At 49.2% G+C, this 26472-nt stretch overlaps 1 protein-coding gene across 12 annotated transcripts in view; it reads left to right on the plus strand.

The window, feature by feature from the left end:
• The window catches only part of robo2 (roundabout, axon guidance receptor, homolog 2 (Drosophila)), a 1120123-nt gene that overhangs the window by 925474 nt on the left and 168177 nt on the right, over positions 1–26472 (plus strand). For all 12 annotated transcript variants that reach the window (XM_086007303.1, XM_086007302.1, XM_086007300.1 and 9 more), the window contains 2 exons: positions 8735–8862; positions 16549–16560. In XM_086007303.1, the coding sequence (XP_085863429.1) occupies positions 8735–8862; positions 16549–16560 (140 nt within the window). The remainder of the gene's footprint in view (positions 1–8734; positions 8863–16548; positions 16561–26472) is intronic.

The raw sequence follows: 26472 nt of genomic DNA on the forward strand, positions 1-26472 counted from the left end.
TGCTCATAATCTGGACAAATCCCGCGCGTTTTCTCTGAAGTGTGGTTGGGTTATCGGGCCCGCTACGGAGGCGCTGGCCTGTTTCTGTGCTGCCGATAGAATACAAAGATATGTTAAAAATATAAAGAACGCACGGCTCCCTTTGAATGTCACCTCCGCCGGACGTTGCGAATGCCCAATTATCCTTCGACGTGACGGGCTGCGATTCGCTGGCGCAGTCCTTGAAGGGTTAATTGAGCAATATTTCACACTGTCAGCCTCAGATGTGGCAGCAGCAAGGCCTGTAATTTCAGCACAGCCTGCGTTAAACGCAATTTTTTGAAAATATTTTACCTGATCTGCAATTTCCCTCCCGCCCCGTAATTACACTTCAGTGTCAGTGGCAGCTTAGGTCAGCACTTCTGCCGATGAGACAGGAAGCCACTGATGAAGCAATGTTTCTTAGCCGCTCATGTTCTGTTCTGTGCTCATGTGTGTCTGTCAGCAGCTGCTTGCACACGTCGCAGCCCTCTCGAAATGACGATGTTTGGTCTTGGCTTAGGTCTCACCTACAGCTGCGTTTGAACCCAGCTCCCCGGGTTCCAAGTGCAGGTTTATTTGCTTGAAGGGAAAAAGCAGGGTTTTTTGTTTATTCGTTTCACGGGATGTGGGCGTCGCTGGCAAGGCCAGCATTTATTGCCCATCCCTAATTGCCCCTGAGAAGGCGGTGGTGAGTTGCCTTCTTGAACCGTTACAGTCCGTGTGGTGATACTTCTATGTAGCAGTTTTGTGGCACAACTGAGTGTCTCGCTGGGCCATTTCAGAGGGCCGTTAAGAGTCCACCACATCGCTGTGGGTCTGGAGTCACATATAGGCCAGACCGGGTAAGGACGGCAGATTTCCTTCCCTAAAGGACATTCGTGAACCAGATGGGTTTTTATACAACAATCGAATAGTTTCATGGTCACCATTACTGGTACTAGCTTTTTATTCCAAATTTATTTATTTAATTAACTAATTTTAAATTCCCCAGTTACCATAGTGGGACTAAGAACATAAGAACATAAGAAATAGGAGCAGGAGTTGGCCATTCGGCCCCTCGAGCCTGCTCCGCCATTCAATAAGATCATGGCTGATCATCGACCTCAACTCCACTTCCCTGCCCGCTCCCCATAACCCTCGACTCCCTTATCGTTCAAAAATCTGTCTATCTCAGCCTTAAATATATTCAATGATCCAGCCTCCACAGCTCTCTGGGGAAGAGAATTCCCAAGATTCACGACCCTGAGAGAAGAAATTCCTCCTCATCTCAGTCGTAAATGGACGACCCCTTATTCTGAATCTATGCCCTCTAGTTCTAGATTCCACCACGAGGGGAAACATCCTCTCAGCATCTACCCTGTCAAGACTGTGAACTGAGTCGCCGGATCATTAGTCCATGCCTCTGGATTACTAGTCCAGTAACATGATCACCATGCTACCGTACCCCTGTGCAAACTTTCCTGCACTGATTTTAAAATGAGTCTTCTTGCATTAAAGTCTTTTGGATGAGACGTTAAACCGAGGCCCCGTCTGCTCTCTCAGGTGGACGTAAAAGATCCCAGGGCACTATTTCAAAGAAGAGCAGGGGAGTTCTCCCCGGTGTCCTGGAGCCAATATTTATCCCTCAACCAACATCACTGAAACAGATTATCTGGTCGTTATCACATTGCTGTTTGTGGGAGCTTGCTGTGCGCAAATTGGCTGCCGCGTTTCCCACATTACAACAGTGACCACACTGCAAAAAAGTACTAATCTAGAGCCGTCTTTTATCTCCACTAGTCCCATCACCATCTCGTCTGGTTTTGAATACCTCTTAATGTCTCTTCACTTCTCTTTTGTTCTCTCCCAGCCCCCATACTGGTCTTTTAATCTGTTTCATTTCCTGTGCTTCTTCAGCCTTGACAAAGGGTTTTGACCTGAAACGTTGACTCTATTTCTCTCCACGGATGTTGCCTGGCCTGCTGAGTTTTTCCAGCATTTTCTGTTGTTATTTTGCAAAAAAGTACTTCATTGGCTGTGAAGCGCTTTGGGACGTCCTGAGGTGGTGAAAGGCGCTGGAGAAATGCAAGTTCTTTCTTTCAGTGCGAGGGGGAGGGGGGCAAGGAGAAAAAATACTTGCTTTCCGGGTTTCTTGTCTCCTCTCTCTGTTGGCTGGCAGTCTCACATATTGCAAAACATCCCCGCTCCACACAGACTGTCATCACTGCATTATGAAAGCAGCATTAATCACACACTGCAACAATGATCTGCCTCAGAAAAGCACTCAGCTTTTCTTGAATTGAAAATCACCCTGGATTGTATTGGGATTTGGATCCTAACGCCCCAGGATATTTACGATATAACTTTCAAAAACACGTTATGTCACGAACAATTCTGCAACAGGGTTTTTTTTATCAAGCATATTTTCTGCTCACCATTTTAAACACAAAAATTGCAGGAAGTTCACATTTATTATGGTGGGGAATTTTTTGGAGAGGGAGCTAATCTTCACTGGGTACATAGGATTACATAGGATACACGACACAGAAACAGGCCATTCGGCCCAACCGGTCCATGCCGGTGTTTGTGCTCCACTCGAGCCTCCTCCCGTCTTTCCTCATCTAAATCTATCAGCATAACCCTCTATTCCCTTCTCCCTCATATGCTTGTCTAGCCTCCCCTTAAATGTATCTATAATATTCGCCTCAACCACTCCCTGTGGTAGCGAGTTCCACATTCTCACCACTCTCTGGGTAAAGAAGTTTCTTCTGAATTCCCTATTGGATTTCTTGGTGACTATCTTATATTGACGGCCTCTAGTTTTGCTCTTCCCCACAAGTGGAATCATTCTCTCTGTATCCACTCTATCAAAACCTTTCATAATTTTAAAGACCTCTATTAGGTCACCCCTCAGCCTTCTTGTTTCAAGAGAAAAGAGACCCAGCCTGTTCATCCTTTCCTGATATGTATACCCTCGCATTTCTGGTATCATCCTTGTAAATCTTCGCTGCACCCTCTCCAGTGCCTCTATATTCTTTTTATAATATGGTGACCAGAACAGTACGCAGTACTCCAAGTGTGGTCTAACCAAGGTTCGATACAGGTTTAGCATAACTTCCCTACTTTTCAATTCTATCCCTCTAGAAATAAACCCTAGCGCTTGGTTTGCTTTTTTTATGGCCTTGTTAACCTGTGTCGATACTTTTAGTGATTTGTGTATTTGTACTCCGAGATCCCTTTGTTCCTCTACCCGACCTAGACTCGCACCCTCCAAGTGATGTGACCTCCCTATTCTTCCTACCAAAATGTAATACCTCACATTTATCTGTGTTGAACTTCATTTGCCAATTATTTGCTCATCCTGCAAGTTTATTAATGTCCTCCTGTAATTTGTTGCAGTCCTCCTCAGTATTGACTATCCCCCGCCCCCCCCAATTTGGTGTCATCTGCAAATTTAGAAATTGTGTTTTTGATTCCAAAATCTAAATCATTAATGTAAATTGTAAACACAGTGGTCCCAGCACTGATCCTTGTGGAACACCACCACCCACCTTCTGCCACTGTGAATAGCTACCCTTTAGCCCTCTCTCTGCTTTCTGTCCTGAAGCCAGCCAGCAATCCATTCTGCTACTTGTCCCCTGACTCCGCATTCTCTGACCTTATTCATTATTCTATTACCTTATCAAAGGCCTTTTGAAACTCTAGATAAATTACATCTACTACATTACCATTATCTACTCTCTGTTACCTCTTCAAAAAATTCAATAAGTTTGGTCAAGCAAGACTTTCCCTTTTGAAATCCATGCTGACTATTCATTATTATATTTTTGGTTTCGAGATGTTCTTCTATTTTCTCCTTTAGTAGGGATTCCATTATTTTTCCTACCACCGATGTTAAGCTGACTGGTCTATAATTCCCTGGACATGTTCTATCTCCCTTCTTAAATATAGGTATTACGTTAGCTATCCGCCAGTCCTCTGGCACTACACCTTTTTCTAATGAATTATTAAATATGTGTAGTAATACCTCTGCTATCTCTTTCCTAGATTCTTTTAAAATGTATGGATGCAATCCATCCGGACCAAGGGTTTTAACCTCTTTGAGTTTGATTAGTTTATTTAATATATCCCCTCTTTTAATTTTAAATGCACTTATCTCATTACTCACTTATGTCATGTCCACCTGTTCTATCTCCCTGGTAAATACCGAAGCGAAATAATGATTTAATATTTCTGCCATCACCCTATCGTTACCTGTGGTATTATCCTGTCTATCCATTAATGGCCCTATTCCCATCCCAACCTTCCTTTTTTATTGATGTGCCTGTAAAATATTTTACTATTTTGGTTTATGTTCCTTGATAATTTAATTTCATAGTTCCTCTTTGCCTTCCTAATTGTTTTTTTGACTTCTCTCCTAATCTTTTCGTATTCTCTCTTATCACGCACTCCCCTGCTGTCTATGTATTTAATGTAGGCCTCTTTCCTTACCCTCAGTTGTTCCCTTATGTCTTTATTCATCCATGGAGTCTCATTAGTGTTTAGTTTGTTCTTTCCTTTTAGCGGAATATATTTTTCCTGGACTCTGTTGAACAGCGTTTTAAATGTTTCCCATTGCTGTTCTACTTCATTGTTAGCCAATATTGTTGCCCTTTTTATTTTCACAAGTTCTATTCTCAGCCCCTCAAAACCAGCTTTTCTCCAATCTATTAACTTGGTTTTTGTCATACTTATGTCCTTCTCTATTGTCATCTTAAAGCGTATTATATTATGGTCACTATTGCCTATATGTTCCCCTACTTTTACTTCTCTTATCTGCTCTGGTTCATTCCCCATAACTAGATCCAATAGCGAATCCTCTCTTGTTGGGCTTTTTACATATTGGGTTAGACATTGTAGGAACTCCATTCCCTTATCCACTTTACATACCTCTTCTGTCCAATTAATATCAGGGTAGTTGAAATCCCCCATGACTATTATTTCATGTTTTTTATTCATTTCTCTAATTTGTCTGTATAGTTCTTCCTCCAACTCCCTTCCACTATTAGGTGGTCTGTAGGCTACGCCTATTAGTGTGATTGATCCTTTATTATCTTTTATCTCTATCCATATGGATTCTATTTTTGTCCTGCTAATATCTACATCCCTTTTTTCTACTGCCATTATGGTATCCCTAATAAGTACAGCTACTCCACCTCCCCTTTTGTCCTCTCTATCTTTTCGAAATATGTTATACCCTGCAATGTTTAATTCCGTCCTGATTTTTCTGTAGCCATGTCTCAGTAATCCCTACTATGTCTGGTTCCTCCCAACGCATGATTGCCTCCAGCTCCCCTGTTTTATTTCGGACACTGTGTGCATTGCTGTACAGACAGTTTAACTCATTTGTAATAGGATTTCCTCTCACTTTATGTTTAACCATCTTTTTAGGCTCCTCTTATATAACACCTTTTGCTCCCTTGCCATCAATGTCCTCCTTTACTTTATTCTTTTCCATGCTCACTGACATAAGAAAACTCACTGAGCACTTGGTTGAGTATAAAACAAGGCTTTAATCAACTGTTTCACAACCATGAGATTCTAGTTACATCACTAGTTCCTGGTTACAAAAACGTCCTGAGCAAGCTGGGCCCACGCCTGACTATTTATACTCCTTGGACGGCGCCACCAGCTGGCCGCCCAGTGTTATTTCATGAGTCGTTTCTTCATGATTGATAAGATTCATGACACTCACTTTTCCTGTTTTGTTTATATTTAGGCTGCTTACGTTTCTTGCAGATCCCTCCCCCCTTCGTACTAGTTCAAAGCCTTTAAGCGTAGCTTCACTCTCAGTACAGATTGAGAGAGGCTATTCAGCCCATCAGATGCCTACTGCATTCCCCACCACTGTGTCAAACTGCCTGACAAGCGTCAAGTCTGCCCTAGCCAACACATTCCAGGAACTCATCCCTCTCCTGGCCGGCCTCCCATCTTTCACCCTCCGTGAACTTGAGCTCCTCCGGAACTCTGCTGTCCGTGTCCTATCCCGCACCAAGTCCCATTCACCCCTCACCCACTGTGCTCGCTGACCTACATTGGTTCCCGCTCTGGCAACACCTCGATTTTAAAATTCTCAACCTTGACTTCAAATTCTCCCTCTGTGGCCTCGCCCCCTCCCTATCTCTGTAACCTCCTCCAGCTCTACAACCCTCCGAGATCTCTGCGCTCCTCCAATTCTGGCAACTTGCGCATCCTTGATTTTAATCGCTCCACCATTGGCGGCCGTGCCTTCAGCTGCCTGGGCCCCAAGCTCTGGAATTCCCTCCCTAAACCTCTCCGCCTCTCTCGCCTCCTTTAAGGCACTCCTTAAAACCTACCTCTTTGACCAAGCTTTTGGTCACCTGTCCTAATATCTCTTTATGTGGTTGGGTGTCAAATTCTGTTTGATAATCACGCCTGTGAAGCATCCTACGTTAAAGGCGCTATATAAATGCAAGTTGTTGTTGTTGTGTGCTGAAGTCATTCCTACCGTCAGTCACAGGATCACAGAATCACAGAAACCCCACAGTGCAGATAGAGGCCATTTCGGCCCATCGAGCCTGCACCGACACATATCCCACCCAATCCCTGTAACCCCTACCTGGACGTGTCTGAGCCTTAACTTGGCACCGAGTCACACAGGAAGCTTTGAGTTTGAGGTTCGGTGCTGAGTTAGCTGACCTTTGCCAGCTACCAGTTGGGGTGCTGCGAGTGGACTCAGTAACCCCCGAAATAGGGAAATTACTGGACTACTAATCCAGAGAACGTGAGTTCAAATCCCAACCAATGGCACTTTTAGAATTTAAATTCAGTTTTAAAAAAAATCTGGAAATATAAAGTTTGTGTCAGCAATGTTCCCTTTAATTTTTCTTTTTGGGTGCGCGGCCCCTTTAACGGGCTGCGTGACCCATTCAAATTGCCGTGCCTGCGCGGTTTATCCTATTGTAAAGCCGGCATGAGGCATGCGCAGGAGCTCCAGACAGCGGCGCAGCCCTGCAGCTTACAGGGATCATTGGGTCTCAGCAAAAGAGACAATGAAGCTGTCGGATTGTCGTTAAAACCCAACTGGTTCACTGATGGCCCTTTAGGGAAGGAAACCTGCCGTCCTTACCCGGTCTAGGCCAACACGCAACTTTTTATTTATTCGTTTATGGGATCTGGGCGTCGCTGGCAAGGCCAGCATTTATTGCCCACCCCTAGTTGCCCCTTGAGAAGGTGGTGGTGAGCCGCCTTCTTGAACCGCTGCAGTCCGTGTGGTGAAGGTGCTCCCACAGTGCTGTTAGGGAGGGAGTTCCAGGATTTTGACCCAGCGACGATGAAGGAACGGCCGATATATTTCCAAGTCAGGATGGTGTGTGACTCGGAGGGGAACTTGGAGGTGGTGGTGTTCCCATGCACCTGCTGCCCTTGTCCTTCTAGGTGCAAGAGGTCGCGGGTTTGGGAGGTGCTGCTGAAGAAGCCTTGGCGAGTTGCTGCAGTGCATCGTGTAGATGGTACACACTGCAGCCACGGTGCGCCAGTGGTGGAGGGAGTGAATGTTTAAGGTGGTGGATGGGGTGCTAATCAAGCGGGCAGCTTTGTCCTGGATGGTGTCGAGCTTCTTGAGTGTTGTTGGAGCTGCACTCATCCAGGCAAGTGGAGAGTATTCCATCACACTCCTGACTTGTGCCTTGTCGATGGTGAAAGGCTTTTAACTCCTGTCCCACACCAACGTGGTTGACTTTGAACTGCCCTCTGAAGTGGTCACTCAGTTGTTTCAAAACTGTTACCAGCGGTTCAAGAAGAAGGCCGTCCACCACCTTCCCAGGGCAACTAGGGATGGGCAATAAATGCTGGCCTTTCCAGCAACGCCCACATCCCGAGAATGAGAGGGAAAAGGAGGATTCCAGCTCCTGATCGCTAGTCAGTGATTCTTGCTGAAAAAGTGTGCGTATGTTTAGGCTTCGGGTAAGGGCAGGATTAGGGCGCGACTACCATGCACTTCTCTACCATGACGGTAATGAAGTCTTATCAGTGTCAGTGTCCGTGTCAGCCGTGGCTCAGTGGGCAGCACTCTCACCTCTAAGTCAGAAGGTTGTGGGTTCAAGTGCCACTCCAGGGACTTGAGCTCCATAATCCAAGCTGACACTCCCAGTGACAGTACTGAGGGAGTGCTGCAGTGTCGGAGGCGCCGTCTTTTGGATGAGACGTTAAACCGAGGCCCCGTCTGCCCTCTCAGGTTGATCTAAAAAATCCCACTATTGGAAGAAGAGCAGGGGGAGTTCTCCCTGGTGTCCTCGCTAATATTTATCCCTCAATCAACATCACTAAAAACAGATTATCTGGTCATTTATCACATTGCTGTTTGTGGGAGCTTGCTGTGCGCAAATTGGCTGCTGCGTTTCCTACATTACAACAGTGACTCCACTTCCAAAGTACTTCATTGGCTGTAAAGCGCTTTGGGACGTCCTATATAAATGCAAACTCTTCCTTTACTTTTTTGCTCATATTTAAAAAAACATCGGCTTTCCTCGATAATGCTCCCGACCCAGAGCTTTGCAGGTCAGGGGCGGGTGATGGTGGACCCACAAAATTGAGGCATTCACCTGGGTTCTCGATTAAAGCTCCCAGCACGCCACGCGGGAAATCCTCCGCCCGCGAGAAATAGGTAGAGGCCTATGAAGAAACAGCAAACGTCATCTCAGAATGGATCTTTCTCCCACCTCTGTTCCCTTAGATACGACATTAAGGAAGACAACACGCTGCGCATCAAGCGGGTGAGCAACGGCGACGAGGGAACCTACACCTGCGTCGGAGAAAACCGCGTGGGCATGGTCGAAGCCACCGCCACTCTGACCGTACGAGGTAAGCAAGCGGCATCGCAGCGCTCTCCCGCCTCCTGGAGCGCGGCGGGTTTCGCGCCCGTGTTGGGAGTGTGCGTCCCCTCCGTGGTAGGAAGGCGCGCTGCTTATCCGGTGAGGGTCGGGTCGCCAACTCTGGTTGGACGTATTCCTGGAGGCTTCACCACGTGACCTCCTGCCTCCAACCGCCCCGCCCCCCCCATGCTATGACGCCATTGGCCGCCCGACTTGATGGCTCACCGCCATCCCGCACCAACGGAAATCAAGGAGACTCTTCAGTACCTGATTGGATGATTATTGACTGTCAGTCAAACAGCCCTTCCACCCCACACCCACCACCATCTCCCAATATTTTATTAATTCCCCCAATGATTCCTCCCTCAGGTTGTTGGCAGCGATGTCCTGGAGATTAATCTTTTCATTCCTGGAGACTTCAGGCCAACCCTGGAGGGTTGGCAACCCTACGACGGGCTGTCCACTGGTGCAGTTAAGCAGTCTGGGCAGAAAGTTAAGGTGTTGGTTTTGACCTGCCTTGGTGGGGACGAGTCTGCCCGTCCATTGGTTGCGATATTGGGGGTGGGCCCAATGGGACGCTAACGCTCCCCGTCTGTTAATATCGGGGTACCGTTGGGCAATCTAAATCGGGACTTCAGTGATGTGGAGAGACTGGAGAAGCTGGGGTTGTTCTCCTCAGAATAAAGAAGGTTAAGGGGAGATTTAATAGAGTTGTTTGAAATTATGAGGGATTTTGATAGAGTAATTTGGGAGAAACTGTTTCCACTGGCAGGAGGGTCGGTAACTAGAGGACACAGAATTAAAATAATTGGCAAAAGAACCAGAGAGGAAATGAGGAGAATTTTGTTCACACACGGTGTTGTTAAGATCTGGAATGCACTGCCTGAAAGGGTGGTGGAATCAGATTGAGTAGGAACTTTCAAAAAGCGATTGGACATGTATTCGAAGAGGACTAATTTGCAGGGTTACGGGGAAAAAGCTGGGCTGTGAGACTAAATTGGAGAGCTCTTTCAAAGAGCCGGCATAGGCACGACTGGCCTAATGGCCTCCTTCTGTGCTGTGAGATTCTGTGAGAGGATGGAAGGCCTGCTGTACCTCAGCTGGCAGACAGGGGGAGCTCAAAGCCATCGCCTGAGATGAGGCGAATTCTGCTCAAACCAGTCCTGAAGCAGCTTGACCGGGACGAGCGAAATGTCTGGATGTGGATTTGAATTGGGAAAAAAAATGTTGATTGTCTTCGATCTTAAAGGGGCTCGTAACCGTCCCGTAGATCCACTGTTCACGGCTGTGCACAATAACTGGGCCGAGCAGGCCAGATGGAAAGGGCCCGGATTTGAGTCCTGTTTTCCGTACCGACTGATCTCAGACTGAAGCTGGGGACCATAGGAACAGGAGGAGGCCATTCAGCCCCTCGAGCCTGTTCCACCATTCAATGAGATCATGGCTGATCTGTGACCTAACTCTATATACCCGCCTTCGGCCCATATCCCTTAATACCTTTGGTTAACAGAAAGCTATCAATCTCCGATTTAAAATTAACAATTGATTTAGCATCAATTGCCGTTTGCGGAAGAGAGTTCCAAACCTCTACCACCCTTTGTGCGTAGAAGTGTTTCCTAACTTCACTCCTGAAAAGTCTGGCTCTAATTTTTAGACTCTGCCCCCTAGTCCTAGACTCCCCAACCAGCGGAAATAGTTTCTCTCTCTCTACCCTCTCTGTTCCCCTTAATATCCTGAAAACTTCGATCAAATCACCCCTTAACCGTCTAAATTCTAGGGAATACAACCCTAGTTTTTGTAATCCCTCCTCGTAACTTAACCCTTGAAGTCCGGGTATCATTCTGGTAAACCTACGCTGCACTCCCTCCAAGGCCAATATACCCTTCCTAAGGTGTGGTGCCCAGAACTGCTCACAGTGCTCCAGGTGTGGTCTAACCAGGGCTTTGTACAGCTGCAGCATAACTTCTACCCCCTTGTATTCTAGTCCTCTAGATATAAAGGCCAGCATTCTATTAGCCTTTTCGATTATTTTCTGTACCTGTTCGTGACACTTTAATGATCTATGTACCTGGACCTCCAAGTCTCGTTGGGCCTCCAGTGGGGACCGGGCTCTGGTTCCTGGTCCGTGTAATAATGGGATTACTCGCTGCATAAATCAGCTGTACCATTGTGTGGAACTGCAGCCCTGGAATTACAGTGTGAGGCACTAACGGATAAGAGCTTTAGGTAGAATCATAGATTCTCACAGCACAGAAGGAGGCCATCGTGTCTGTGCCGGCTCTTTGAAAGTGCTCTCCAATTATTCCCACTCTCCCCTCGGCCCGCTCTTTCCCCGTAGCCTATCAGGTTGATCGAGGGGAGATGAGGAGACAGTTTTTCCCCTCAAAGAGTAGTCGGGCTCTGGAACACTCGACCTGAAAAAGTAGCGAAAGCGGATTCCATAAATCATTTTAAAAGGGTGTTAAAAAAAGAAAGACTTGCATTTATATATCGCCTTTCCCGACCACCGGACGTCCCACAGCGCTTTACAGCCAATGAATAGTTGGACGGGTATGTGAGGCTGAGGAACTGAGAGGTTACGGACAAGAAGCGGGGGGTGGGGGGGTGGGACTGAGCACGACTGCTCTTTCAAAGAGCCGGCACAGACACGACGGGCCGAATGGCCTCCTTCTGTGCTGCATCATTCTATGGTTCAATGAAGTATTTCCCCAATTCCCCTTTTGAAAGTTACTATTGAATCTGCTTCCACCGCCCTTTTCAGGCAGCGCATTCCAGGTCACAACAACTCGCTGCGTAAAAAAAAATCTCATCTCAATCTCTGGTTCTTTTGCCAATCACCTTCAATCTGTGTCCTCTGGTTACCCACCCTCCTGCCAGTGGAAACAGTTTTTCCTTATCTACTCGATCAAAACCCTTCAAGCTCATCAAAGTGCTTGTGTAATGTTCCTCTCTCTGGAATGCTGCAAGCTTTGATACATTGTCAAAATATTCAGTGCCTTTGTCTTGCTGGACAATGGGACAGAATCAGTCCTGATTGCAGTCTTCGGGATTCTGGTTGTTGGTTTCTGTCTGCCTCTGTGTGCCCCCCTCACCCTCGACCCGTCCCTTCATTCTGGGTAAGCAGCACGTGAGATCTCTCGGAGATACGCTCGCCAGTCCGCAGCTTGCTGGCGATTTTCAGCTGGGCCTTTCAAAAGTCCGTAAGAGTCTCGCTGTGTCGCCAGTGAGTGTCTGAGCCACTCAGACCGGGCAAGGGACCCTCCCACCGGGCAAGGGACCCTCCCACCCCCCCCAAGGGGTTTTTTGATCCTCAATCTCAGCTCTAGAGAAAGAGAAGGGAGAGGGAGAGAGGGAAAGCAGCCCGAAATCTTGCTTCTTGTCGGGGCAAGAGCGGCTTCAAGCTGGGCTGTGAGGTCCTCCCTGGTCAAGTAGCCCTCCTTGTCTGGGCTCACGCGCGTGAGTATGGGGCCACGTGGGCACGGTGCTGAAGGGCAGCCATCACCCGCGTGGCCGGCACCCCGGCGAGGAGTCAGAAGAGGGGGAGGAAAAAGTGGGTGAAGAAAAAGTGAATGAAGAGCGTTTTTATCTTCATCTGCTTTATATCTCGTACGCACCTTGAATTAAATGGCCACAGTCATTTCACCGCCCCCCCCCGCACCCCCCGCCTTCCCCCAATGCATGTTTGATGGGGGTTGACATATCAAGACCTGGACAAGCTCGTGGGAACGGAATAATTCAGTTTGCTTTCTCCCTTTCGAACACCTTTTGATTTAATTTAAATTTCTGATCAGCAGGGATTCGAATCCTCAAGTCAGTGTTCCCATTTAGAATCGGGCAGTTAGGTTGGAATTCCGTGCCCGAGAGATCGGGCAGGTGGGGTGGGGGGCTTCCTGCATCCGATATGGATATTCGGAGGCGGTCTGATCTCCCCCGGCCCCCACCTCCCGCCCCCCACCTATATATTTAATCGGCAGGGCAAGTAGCTGTGGATGTCGCTAATGGGATCATTTAACTTCTCCAAACGGTCTCATCTTGCAGGAGAGAAGATAACAGCTGTTTCTGCCAGCTGTTGTATGCTAAAATAATCGTCTTTTTGTTTAATATAATTTCAGATTGCTCCTGGATTCCCCGGTGTTTGTAATTGGTACTTACTTTCCCATTTTCATTGTCAGCAAGCGACATTTAGAGGACGGCCCTCAATTTGTAACCCAGAAATTCTCTAACTCACCTCCTTGCCGCCATTACCCCCTCCTTTAGAAGTCATAGAATGGTACAGCACAGGAGGCCATTCGGCCCACCGTGCCGGCTCGTTGAAAGAGCTCTCCAATTAGTCCCACTCCCCCCTGCTCTTTCCCCGCAGCCCTACACATTTTTCCTTTTCAAGTATTTATTCAATTCCCTTTTGAAAGTCACTATTGAATCTGCTTCCACCGCCCTTTCAGGCAGCGCATTCCAGATCACAACAACTCGCTGCGTAAAAAGAAATCACATCTGGTTCTTTTGCCTTCAATCTGTGCCCTCTGGTTACCGACCCTCCTGCCACTGGGAACAGTTCTTCCTTATCTACTCGATCAAAACCCTTCATTAATTTTGAACGCCTCTATTAAATCTCCCCTTAACCTTCTCTGCTCGGAGGAGAACAATCCCAGCTTCTCCACATAACTGAAGTCCCCTCATCCCTGGTATCGTCCTGCATTCCAATAAGTCCCGCTGCCCCCGCCGCCCCCCGTGCTCGTTCCCCGCTGCCCCCGCCGCCCCCCCGCGCTCTTTCCCCGCAGTCCTACAGCTGTTTCCTCTTCAGCACACGTCCGATTCCCTCCTGTGAGCCGTGTTAAAGCTGAATTCCCGTTCACACGCAGGAGTAACGTAATTTCCTCCCGACTTCCGCTGAAGTTACCACGCAAGAGCGGGAGAAACCCCAGGAGATTCCCAGCCCAAGCATCTGTCCGCTAATGTCCCGCAGTGCGATCTCGGGGGGCTGGGTTCTTCAATGTTTCACCGTCGTCACATTTCATGAAATCACTTCCCATGAGACAGCGCAGTGGGAAATACAGGCGGATGCTCGACCACACTGGGGGAGCTCCGGGAATGAGTTACTAATCGGTGTTCACACAGCCCGAACCTACCATCACTTTTTCCAATGGGTGTAAGGAGTGGGGGGAGGTACTGTGTGAATTCCGCTCCTTCTCCTGAATTCTATCCCTCAGCGAGCGACTGTGTTTAAGATGCGAGATGTTCCTTGTTCTCTTGTTGAATATTGTGGTTTGTCATCGAATGACTACTTTTCCTTTTTGTTTTAAACCCTTTCCTGAAACACAATGGTTGTAATCTTTTACATATGATTTGTGGAGAAGCACTGATTGCTCTTTATAAACGTGTCATTCACACTCAACAGCTCAGATCTCAGCCAGTCCACAAGGTCTCTTGCTGCCCAGAATATAACATTCGAGAGCAAGAAAATACCATATTACACAGCCCACCTCCTCCCCATGTCCCTCAATCCCACCTACCCACCTTCTCCCCATATCCCCAACCCCACCTACCCACCTTCTCCCCATATCCCTCAACCCCACCCACCCACCTTCTCCCCATATCCCTCAACCCCACCTCCCCACCTTCTCCCCATATCCCTCAACCCCACCTACCCACCTTCTCCCCATATCCCCAACCCCACCTACCCACCTTCTCCCCATATCCCTCAACCCCACCTACCCACCTTCTCCCCATATCCCTCAACCCCACCTACCCACCTTCTCCCCATATCCCTCAACCCCACCTTCTCCCCATGTCCCTCAACCCCACCTACCCACCTTCTCCCCATATCCCTCAACCCCACCTACCCACCTTCTCCCCATATCCTCAACCCCACCTACCCACCTTCTCCCCATATCCCCCAACCCCACCTACCCACCTTCTCCCCATATCCCTCAACCCCACCTACCCACCTTCTCCCCATACCCCTCAACCCCACCTACCCACCTTCTCCCCATATCCCTCAACCCCACCTACCCACCTTCTCCCCATATCCCCCAACCCCCCCTACCCACCTTCTCCCCATATCCCCAACCCCACCTCCCAACCTTCTCCCCATATCCCTCAACCCCACCTACCCACCTTCTCCCCATATCCCTCAACCCCACCTCCCCACCTCTCCCCATATCCCCCAACCCCACCTACCCACCTTCTCCCCATATCCCTCAACCCCACCTCCCCACCTCTCCCCATTCCCTCAATCCCACCTACCCACCTTCTCCCCATGTCCCTCAACCCCACCTACCCACCTTCTCCCCATATCCCTCAAACCCACCTTCTCCCCATATCCCTCAACCCCACCTTCTCTCCATATCCCTCAACCCCACCTACCCACCTTCTCCCCATATCCCTCAACCCCACCTTCTCCCCATACCCCTCAACCTCACCTACCCACCTTCTCCCCATATCCCTCAATCCCACCTTTTCCCCATATCCCTCAACCCCACCTACCCACCTTCTCCCCATATCCCTCAACCCCACCTTCTCCCCATATCCCTCAACCCCACCTACCCACCTTCTCCCCATATCCCTCAACCCCACCTACCCACCTTCTCCCCATATCCCTCAACCCCACCTACCCACCTTCTCCCCATGTCCCTCAATCACACCTACCCACCTTCTCCCCATGTCCCTCAACCCCACCTACCCACCTTCTCCCCATGTCCCTCAACCCCACCTACCCACCTTCTCCCCATATCCCTCAACCTCACCTACCCACCTTCTCCCCATATCCCTCAACCCCACCTCCCCACCTCTCCCCATATCCCTCAACCCCACCTACCCACCTTCTACCCATATCCCTCAACCCCACTTCCCCACCTCTCCCCATATCCCTCAATCCCACCTAACCACCTTCTCCCCATGTCCCTCAACCCCACATGCCCACCTTCTCCCCATGTCCCTGAACCCCACCTACCCACCTTCTCCCCATATCCCTCAACCCCACCTACCCACCTTCTCCCCATATCCCTCAACCCCACCTTCTCCCCATATCCCTCAACCTCACCTACCCACCTTCTCCCCATATCCCTCAATCCCACCTTTTCCCCATATCCCTCAACCTCACCTACCCACCTTCTCCCCATATCCCTCAATCCCACCTTTTCCCCATATCCCTCAACCCCACCTACCCACCTTCTCCCCATATCCCCCAACCCCACCTACCCACCTTCTCCCCATATCCCCAACCCCACCTACCCACCTTCTCCCCATATCCCCCAACCCCACCTACCCACCTTCTCCCCATATCCCCCAACCCCACCTACCCACCTTCTCCCCATATCCCTCAATCCCACCTTTTCCCCATATCCCCCAACCCCACCTCCCCACCTCTCCCCATATCCCTCAACCCCACCTTCTCCCCATATCCCCAACCCCACCTACCCACCTTCTCTCCAGATCCCTCAAACTGATAGACAACTTCATCTCTTTAAAAAGGGTTGTTTATTTCAGGCAGTGAAGTCTGGCTCCCAGCCTATGGATATCTGAGACTGTTGAGTATGTCGATGAAGTTGTCCACCCTTGTGTGTAAACATCGAATGCTTCATTCATTCTAACTTCATGATTTCTCTATTTTTTTTCCTTAAAAAAAATTGTCAAATCCTTTGTTATCTCCACCCACTCCATTGTGCCCTGTCTCCAGCACACCCTGTCGGTAAGTAATCATCACTCCTTTCATATAGCATGACTGTAAATGCTCAAAACTGTTCAGCTGTCAGCCTCTCCCCATTACCTCCACCTGCGTTGTCTAACTTGAGCGGGGGTTGGGGGGGGCGGGTGGGGCAATACGGAACGCGAAGCGAGCAATGCACAGCAGCCCCACAAGCGATTAGAGGCCAGGGCTTACACCGCAGCAACACCTCGCTGTGCTGATAGAACAGCTGCAACTTTCTTTTTCAAACAAACCCTCAAAAGCCTGACTCGGTGAATTCTCAGGGCAATTTAATTGATCTCACTTGAAGGTGTTTGAAAGAAAATGGATAGATTTGACTTTTTCTGGTGTGAAGTATTTGACGGTCTATCGGGTTGCCGGAAGGCACCTGATTTATATTGTGGACCACACACTGAGACACTCAAATACAGACGTTCACACACACACACACGCACGCACACACGCACGCACACACACACACACTCATACACTCAACACAGACACAGATACACACTCGCACACACTCACACACACACTCACACACACTCACACTCACACACACACACACACTCACGCACACACACACACTCACACACACACACACTCACGCACACACACACACACTCACTCACACACACACCCACGCACGCACGCACACACACACACACACACACACGCACGCACTCACTCACTCACTCACTCACACTCACACACACTCACTCACTCACTCACACCCACACACACACACACACACACACACACACACACACACTCACTCACGCACACACACACACCCACACGCACCCACACGCACACACACGCACACACGCACACACGCACACACACACTCACACACTCACACACTCACACACACACTCGCACACATTCACACACACACACATGCATACACACAATCACACACAAACACACAGACATATGCACAAAGACATTCACACACACAGTCATACCAGCACAGACATTCACACAGGCATATATGTACACATGATCACAGATACACACACACACACACACACACACAGATGGTATAACATATGTTTGAATAACACCTGGAAAAGCATTGGATTTAACAAGCAGTCAGCGTGTCCCTCTCCCCAGCCTGTGCTGAGTTTGCAGGAGCTCAGTGCCCCTGGGCTGGATAGAGTCAGAGCTCTTGCTCCTGACTGGTAGTCGGTGAGCCGTGCTGCAAAGTGTGCGAGTGTGGATGCTGGGTGAGGACTCGCTCCAAGCTCACGGTCAGGGCCCCCACACGATGAATGGCCCCTGGGGTGAGGTACTGGTGAGAACCCGGTGCCTTTGGGTTAGCAGCTTCAGGAGAGGGGCAGCCTGTGTGGGGGGTGGGCAGTGCGGGAGGGTGAAGAGGAGCATTTGAGAAAAGGCCAGTGTGTCTTCTCACCTGCAATGTAGAGTCTGACAGGCTTCTAGTCTCTCGTGGGGCTCGGCTTGAACTGGATGCTGCTTTCCCTCCCTGCTTCTCTCGCTTCCCATCTCAGCCGCTGCTTTCCTGTTTTTTGTTGGAAAAGAAAGAAAGACTTGCATTTCTATAGCGCCTTTCATGACCACCAGACGTCTCAAAGCGCTTTACAGCCAATGAAGTACTTTTGGAGTGTAGCCACTGTTGTAAAGTAGGGAAACGCATTAAAAAGGACAGCTGTGAATCCGAAACTCTCTCGGCCGCCTGAGTCAGGTCAGCCAGATGTGGGGCAGATTGTCGGCAGGTTGCGTGGCAGAGCAATAGTGGAAAGGGAACTGAGCACGCGGGCAGAGTGATTGGAATGCTGATTGGCTGCGAAGCGACTTTACTCGGGTGGTGGCAGCCATTTTGATTAGAGGTAACAACAACTGGCATTTATATAGTGCCTTTAACAGAGTAAAGGGAGTGTTTGATGGGACAGTGTAGAGGGAGCTTGACTCTGTACCTAACCCATGCTGTACCTGCCCTGGGAGTGTTTGATGGGACAGTGTAGAGGGAGCTTTACTCTGTATCTAACCCCGTGCTGTACCTGCCCTGGGAGTGTTTGATGGGACAGTGTAGAGGGAGCTTTACTCTGTATCTAACCCGTGCTGTACCTGCCGTGGGAGTGTTTGATGGGACAGTGTAGAGGGAGCTTTACTCTGTATCTAACCCCGTGCTGTACCTGCCCTGGGAGTGTTTGATGGGACAGTGTAGAGGGAGTTTTACTCTGTATCTAACCTGTGCTGTACCTGCCCTGGGAGTGTTTGATGGGACAGTGTAGAGGGAGCTTTACTCTGTATCTAACCCGTGCTGTACCTGCCCTGGGAGTGTTTGATGGGACAGTGTAGAGGGAGCTTTACTCTGGATCTAACCCCGTGCTGCACTTGCCCTGGGAGTGTTTGATGGGACAGTGTAGAGGGAGCTTTACTCTGGATCTAACCCGGGCTGTACCTTCCGTGGTCCATGGGAAGTGATCTGTTCCAAGTGCTAACACCCTCACATTGAGGAGGATGAAATGTGTGATCAGTTTGCAGTTCATTGAGGCGTGAATAATGATCTCTGTGTAACTGGGAGAGCGGGATTCATATTCCATATTTGGCGCAGAGTTCCTCGTTCCTGTGAAGATGATAATAGTTTCGATAGAAAAGGCTGGTTGTGTTGGCAGGAGTCGGGGCTGCCATAGAGGAACATTGCCCAGCCAGAACTGGCGCCCACAGACCAACACAGCTCCGAGCTACTGTCCCCAGATCAGTGCTCTAAATCTGCGTATGGCAGCATGTTGGTTACGTTACTGGTAATCCAGAGGACTGGACTAATGATCCGGAGATGTGAGTTTAGATCCCACCATGGCAGCTGGGGAATTTAAAATTCAATTAATTAAATAAATCTGGACTAAAAAGAACATAAGAACATAAAAATTAAGAGCAGGTGTAGGCCATTTGGCCCCTTGAGCCTGCTCGTGTTAGTAATGGTGACCATGAAACTACCGGATTGCCGTAAAAACCCATCTGGTTCACTAATGTCCCTTTAGGGAAGAAAATCTATCGCCCTTACCCGGTCTGGCCGATATATGACTCCAGACCCACAGCGATGTGGTTGACTCTCAACTGGAATCGCTGAAATGGCCCAGCAAGACACTCAGTTGTCAAGAAGGCGGCTCAACACCAGCTTCTCGAGGGCAATTAGGGACGGGCAATAAATGCCGAAGTAAATGGTGGCAGTGGCAACTGCATTCCGTGAATCAGTAAAAATAAAAGCTCTGCACCCTGGCGTCTAGTGGGTTGGGTTCAGTCAGCTTCCAGCTGAAATAAAGACTTGCATTTATACAGCGCCTTTCACATCCCAGAGCACTTCACAGCCAGTTGAGCCCGTTTTCTGAAGAGTAGTCACTGTTGTAATGTAGGAAACGCAGCAGCCAATCTGTGCACAGCAAGCTCCCACACACAGCAAGCTCCCACACACAGCAATGACTTAATGACCCGATAATTTGTTTTTTTTGTTAGGGTGAAGTGGTTGAGGGATAAATATCGGCCCCAGGACACCCAGCAGTACTCCCTTCATCTTCTTTGAAATAGTGGTCGTGGGATCTTTTAAGTTCACCCGAGAGAGCAGACGGGGCCTCGGTTTAACGTCTCATCCAAAAGTCAGCACCTCTGACAGTGTAGCGCTCCCTCAGTACTGCCCCTCCGACAGTGCAGCGCTCCTTCAGTACTGCCCCTCCGACAGTGCAGCGCTCCCTCAGTACTGCCCCTCCAACTGTGTAGCACTCCCTCAGTACTGCCCCTCCAACAGTGCAGCGCTCCCTCAGTACTGCCCCTCCAACAGTGCAGCGCTCCCTCAGTACTGCCCCTCCGACATTGCAGCACTCCCTCAGTACTGCCCCTCCGACAGTGCAGCACTCCCTCAGTACTGCCCCTCCGACAGTGCAGCACTCCCTCAGTACTGCCCCTCCGACAGTGCCGCGCTCCCTCTGTACTGCCCCTCCGACAGTGCAGCACTCCCTCAGTACTGCCCCTCCGACACTGCAGCTCTCCCTCAGTACTGCCCCTCCGACAGTGCAGTGCTCCCTCAGTGCTGCCCCTCCGACAGTGCAGCTCTCCCTCTGTACTGTCCCTCCGACAGTGCAGCGCCCCTTCAGTACTGCCCCTCCGACAGTGCAGCGTTCCCTCAGTACTGCCCATTTGAATGTGCAGCGCTCCCTCAATACTGCCCCTCCGACAGTGCAGCACTCCCTCAGTACTGCCCCTCTGACAGTGCAGCGCTCCCTCAGTACTGCCCCTCCGACAGTGCAGCACTCCCTCAGTATTGCCCCTCCGACAGTGCAGCGCTCCCTCAGTACTGCCCCTCCGACAGTGCAGCACTCCCTCAGTACTGCACTGGGAGAGTCAGGCCCGAATTACGGGCTCAAGTCTCCAGAGTGAGACTTCAACCCACGACCTTCTGACTCAGAGTCGAGAGAGAGAGTGCTACCCACTGAGCCACGGCTGACCCAATCCCAGCCGGGTAAAAGTGCTGGAAGGCCCACTCCAGTTTCCAGGGAGAGGGAGTAGGGGTGGGGGACAAATTGGCTCGAGTTTTCCTGCTCCTGATCCAAGCTGAAAAGTCTGCAAGCCTGTGGTTGTGGGCGAAAGACAAGATCTGTGAAGCCCACTGCAGTTGAATAATATGCTGACTGCTGACCCACTGAGCCACCCAAAAGGAGAGTTGGACTGCAGTGTCCAGATGGCGAGTTTCAATATTTCGCCATCGTCCATTTGCAGTGGATCCTGTGAGTCTCCGAGGGGGAGGGATTTATCAGCCAGAGGCTGGGGATGGTGCACTAGATTTAGACACTGAGGTAACATCACCCAATCCTTGGCGCCGCTCTTGAATTTCTATTTTTAACTGCAGTTTCGTGACGTTTAGGCAGCTTCGAGCTCCCTGATTGCAGCCGGCCACCGCTGGAGTCACAGATCTTTGAAGATTCTAAGCGGAGAGCCTCCTCACTGTAATTGCCTTAACTCGCTGAATAAAACATGATGTGAAGAGGCTTCAAAAAATTAGTTTAAAAAAAAATCCTTCGGCCTCGGGCATATGCATTCCATCATGAATTAAATATCGCTCTGGATAATCCATTACCACTGAAGTGAAAACGACTTTAATAAATCATTAAAGTCTCACATCAAAAAGAGGGCAGGCTGCTGTTTAAAAAAAAAATCAGAATTTCAAAGGGACAATTGTCACCCTCTATCCTGTCCAACATCCCTCGTTTTGTTATTTAAACATACATTAATCTGTGTCCCAGCCCACAGATCAAACTCTCCTTTCTTTTTTGAAAAAGGGTTTCGACCCGAAACGTTGACTCTAATTTCTCTCCACGGATGTTGCCTGACCTGCTGAGTTTTTCCAGCATTTTCTGTCGTTATTTCGGATTTCCAGCATCTGCAGTATTTTGCTTTCTCCTCTTTGTAGCACAGAACAGGAAGATCTCAGGCTCTGACTCCCTTCTGAACTGAGTTAGAAAGAAAGAACGAAAGACTTGCATTTCTATAGCGCCTTTCACGACCACAGGACCTCCCAAAGCGTTTTACAGCCAATGAAGTACTTTTTGAAGTGTAGTCACTGTTGTAATGTAGGAAACGCGGCAGAAAACTTGCACGCAGCAAGCTCCCACAAACAGCAATGTGATAAATGACCAGATCACCTGTTTTAGTGATGTTGATTGAGGGATAAATATTGGCCCAGGACACCGGGGCGAACTCCCCTGCTCTTCTTCGAAATAGTGGCCACGGGATCTTTTACGTCCACCTGAGAGAGCAGACGGGGCCTCGGTTTAACGTCTCTTCCGAAAGACGGCACCTCCAACAGTGCGGCACTCCCTCAGTACTGCCCCTCTGACAGTGCAGCACTCCCTCAGTACTGCCCCTCCGACAGTGCAGCACTCCCTCAGTACTGTGTGTGTAAGTGTGAGTGTGTGTGTAAGTGTGAGTGTGTGTCAGTGTGAGTGTGTGTGTGAGTGTGAGTGTGTGTGTAAGTGTGAGTGTGTGTCAGTGTGAGTGTGTGTGTGAGTGTGTGTGTGAGTGTGTGTGTGTGTGTCAGTGTGAGTGTGTGTGTGTGTCAGTGTGTGTGTGTGTGTCAGTGTGAGTGTGTGTGTGAGTGTGAGTGTGTGTGTAAGTGTGAGTGTGTGTGTCAGTGTGAGTGTGTGTGTGTCAGTGTGAGTGTGTGTGTGTGTCAGTGTGAGTGTGTGTGTCAGTGTGTGTGTGTGTGTCTGTGTGTGTGTGTGTCAGTGTGTGTGTGTGTGTGTGTCAGTGTGAGTGTGTGTGTGTCAGTGTGAGTGTGTGTGTGTCAGTGTGTGTGTGTGTGTGTCAGTGTGAGTGTGTGTGTGTGTCAGTGTGAGTGTGTGTGTGTCAGTGTGAGTGTGTGTGTGTCAGTGTGAGTGTGTGTGTGTCAGTGTGTGTGTGTCAGTGTGAGTGTGTGTGTCAGTGTGAATGTGTGTGTCAGTGTGAGTGTGTGTGTCAGTGTGAGTGTGTGTGTGTGAGTGTGAGTGTGTGTGTCAGTGTGGGTGTGGGTGTCAGTGTGAGTGTGTGTGTCAGTGTGAGTGTGTGTGTCAGTGTGAGTGTGTGTCAGTGTGGGTGTGTGTGTCAGTGTGAGTGTGTGTGTCAGTGTGAGTGTGTGTGAGTGTGAGTGTGTGTGTGTCAGTGTGAGTGTGTGTGTCAGTGTGAGTGTGTGTCAGTGTGGGTGTGTGTGTCAGTGTGAGTGCGTGTGTCAGTGTGAGTGTGTGTGAGTGTGTGTGTGTGAGTGTGTGTGTCAGTGTGAGTGTGTGTGAGTGTGAGTGTGTGTGTGTCAGTGTGAGTGTGTGTGTCAGTGTGAGTGTGTGTGAGTGTGAGTGTGTGTGTGTCAGTGTGAGTGTGTGTGTCAGTGTGAGTGTGTGTCAGTGTGGGTGTGTGTGTCAGTGTGAGTGTGTGTGTCAGTGTGAGTGTGTGTGTCAGTGTGAGTGTGTGTGAGTGTGAGTGTGTGTGTGTCAGTGTGAGTGTGTGTGTCAGTGTGAGTGTGTGTGATGCCTTCCATGGTACAATATCCTGCCAACACTAACCATCTGAGCTCCAACTTGGATGACGTGTCCATGTGACTGTTGCACAGGGAGATTCAGTACTGTCAGCAGTGGCGGTGGGTTGTGGGGGAGGGGGGCGGGCGCTGGGGGGAGAGGGGGAACTAAGTGGGGTAGGATGTAGAAACAAGATGAGGGAAAGTACAAGCGAGAGAAAAAAGTGCTGGCGCTTTGCCATTTCGTGCCTTGTGGCGATTTTTGGCTCTCCTCTCGATGCTCTGTAACAAAGGTGAACATGGAACGAGTTAACCTCTTGCGTCTCCCACAGTCCCTCTCCTCAAAGCTCAACTCATGCAGCTCCCGTCATGTCCCACCCTGTTGTTCCCCACACCGTCTTGTTACGCTTTTAAGCTTCACTCTCGCTGAATGTGGCATCACTTGCCAGAAATCCGATTGAATTTAGCAGTTCGCGGTTAGATTCTCCCAGACATTTTAGCCGTGGATCTGCTAACATGTCCCAGGACCCCAAACCTGTAATTGCGTCTCTCTCTCTCTGTCTCTCTCTCTCTGGCTCTCTCCCTCTGCTTGGCTTCAAGTATCACTGAGCTTAATCCAAATGCCTCTGCGTGGCTCTGTGTGTGTGTGTGTGTGTGTGTGTGTGTGTGTGTGTGTGTGTGTGTCTGTGTGTGTGTGTGTGTGTGTGTGTGTGTGTGTGTCTGTGTGTGTGTGTGTGTGTCTGTGTGTGTGTGTGTGTGTGTGTGTGTGTGTCTGTCTGTGTGTGTGTGTGTCTGTGTGTGTGTGTCTGTGTGTGTGTGTGTGTGTGTCTGTGTGTGTGTGTCTGTGTGTGTGTGTGTGTGTGTGTGTCTGTGTGTGTGTGTGTGTGTCTGTGTGTGTGTGTGTGTGTGTCTGTGTGTGTGTGTCTGTGTGTGTGTGTCTGTGTGTGTGTGTGTGTGTGTGTGTCTGTGTGTGTGTCTGTGTGTGTGTGTGTGTGTGTCTGTGTGTGTGTGTCTGTGTGTGTGTCTGTGTGTGTGTGTGTGTGTGTGTGTGTGTCTGTGTGTGTGTGTGTGTGTGTGTGTGTGTGTCTGTGTGTGTGTCTGTGTGTGTCTGTGTGTGTGTTTGCAGCCTCGCCCATGCATGCTGGGCCCTGCAGATTATTTTAGGCTGTGTTTAACTATCGTGTTTTGATAACATTAACAAAATCAGTAGGTGACTTGGCATGGGGATGTGGACTGGGAACAATTTGTGCTTGGAATTTGTGCAAGTTCTAATCTGATCTTCTTTGCAGGCATTTCTAGATCTCGGCGAGATTTCTGCTGATTTATTGTCATTATTCTGTGCATATAAATCAAAGGGCTTTTATATCTAATGGTCACACTGTCCATTATACCTCGGAGAGATAGTCTCCACATCAGGGACCCCGTTTAAAGGGAGTCTCACCATCAGGGACCCCTTTTATAGAGAGTCTCACCATCAGGGACCCCTTTTATAGAGAGAGTCTCACCATCAGGGACCCCTTTTATAGAGAGTCTCACCATCAGGGACCCCTTTTATAGAGGGAGTCTCACCATCAGGGACCCCTTTTATAGAGAGAGTCTCACCATCAGGGACCCCTTTTATAGAGAGTCTCACTATCAGGGACCCCTTTTATAGAGAGTCTCACCATCAGGGACCCCTTTTATAGAGAGTCTCACCATCAGGGACCCCTTTTATAGAGAGTCTCACCATCAGGGACCCCTTTTATAGAGAGTCTCACCACCAGGACCCCTTTTTATAGAGAGTCTCACCATCAGGACCCCTTTTATAGAGAGTCTCACCATCAGGAACCCCTTTTATAGAGAGTCTCACCATCAGGAACCCCTTTTATAGAGAGTCTCACCATCAGGAACCCCTTTTATAGAGGGAGTCTCACCATCAGGGACCCCTTTTATAGAGAGAGTCTCACCATCAGGGACCCCTTTTATAGAGAGTCTCACCATCAGGGACCCCTTTTATAGAGAGTCTCACCATCAGGGACCCCTTTTATAGAGAGTCTCACCATCAGGGACCCCTTTTATAGAGGGAGTCTCACCATCAGGGACCCCTTTTATAGAGAGAGTCTCACCATCAGGGACCCCTTTTATAGAGAGTCTCACCATCAGGGACCCCTTTTATAGAGAGTCTCACCATCAGGGACCCCTTTTATAGAGAGTCTCACCATCAGGGACCCCTTTTATAGAGAGTCTCACCATCAGGGACCCCTTTTATAGAGAGAGTCTCACCATCAGGGACCCCTTTTATAGAGAGTCTCACCATCAGGGACCCCTTTTATAGAGAGAGTCTCACCATCAGGGACCCCTTTTATAGAGAGTCTCACCATCAGGGACCCCTTTTATAGAGAGTCTCACCATCAGGGACCCCTTTTATAGAGAGTCTCACCATCAGGGACCCCTTTTATAGAGAGTCTCACCATCAGGGACCCCTTTTATAGAGAGTCTCACCATCAGGGACCCCTTTTATAGAGGGAGTCTCACCATCAGGGACCCCTTTTATAGAGAGTCTCACCATCAGGGACCCCTTTTATAGAGAGAGTCTCACCATCAGGGACCCCTTTTATAGAGAGTCTCACCATCAGGGACCCCTTTTATAGAGAGTCTCACCATCAGGGACCCCTTTTATAGAGAGTCTCACCATCAGGGACCCCTTTTATGGAGGGAGTCTTACTTCTTAAAAGCAGTTCCGATACTTCTGCTAAACTTAATGAATTTTAGATATTAAACAGATAATTGTTTTAATGAGATGTACTGTATATAAAACTATTTGCACTGATAGACCCTTCGGAACTCCCAGTGTGAGGGCGATGGGTTAACAGACTCACGCAGATGAATGTGCAGTCACAGAGTGCCCTGATGTTAATGTACCTCTGCTGATGGTAATT

This window comes from Somniosus microcephalus, chromosome 14 (assembly GCF_052327205.1).
Source record: "Somniosus microcephalus isolate GS21.2 chromosome 14, FLI_Smic_1.0, whole genome shotgun sequence".
Classification (NCBI taxonomy): Eukaryota; Metazoa; Chordata; class Chondrichthyes; order Squaliformes; family Somniosidae; genus Somniosus; species Somniosus microcephalus.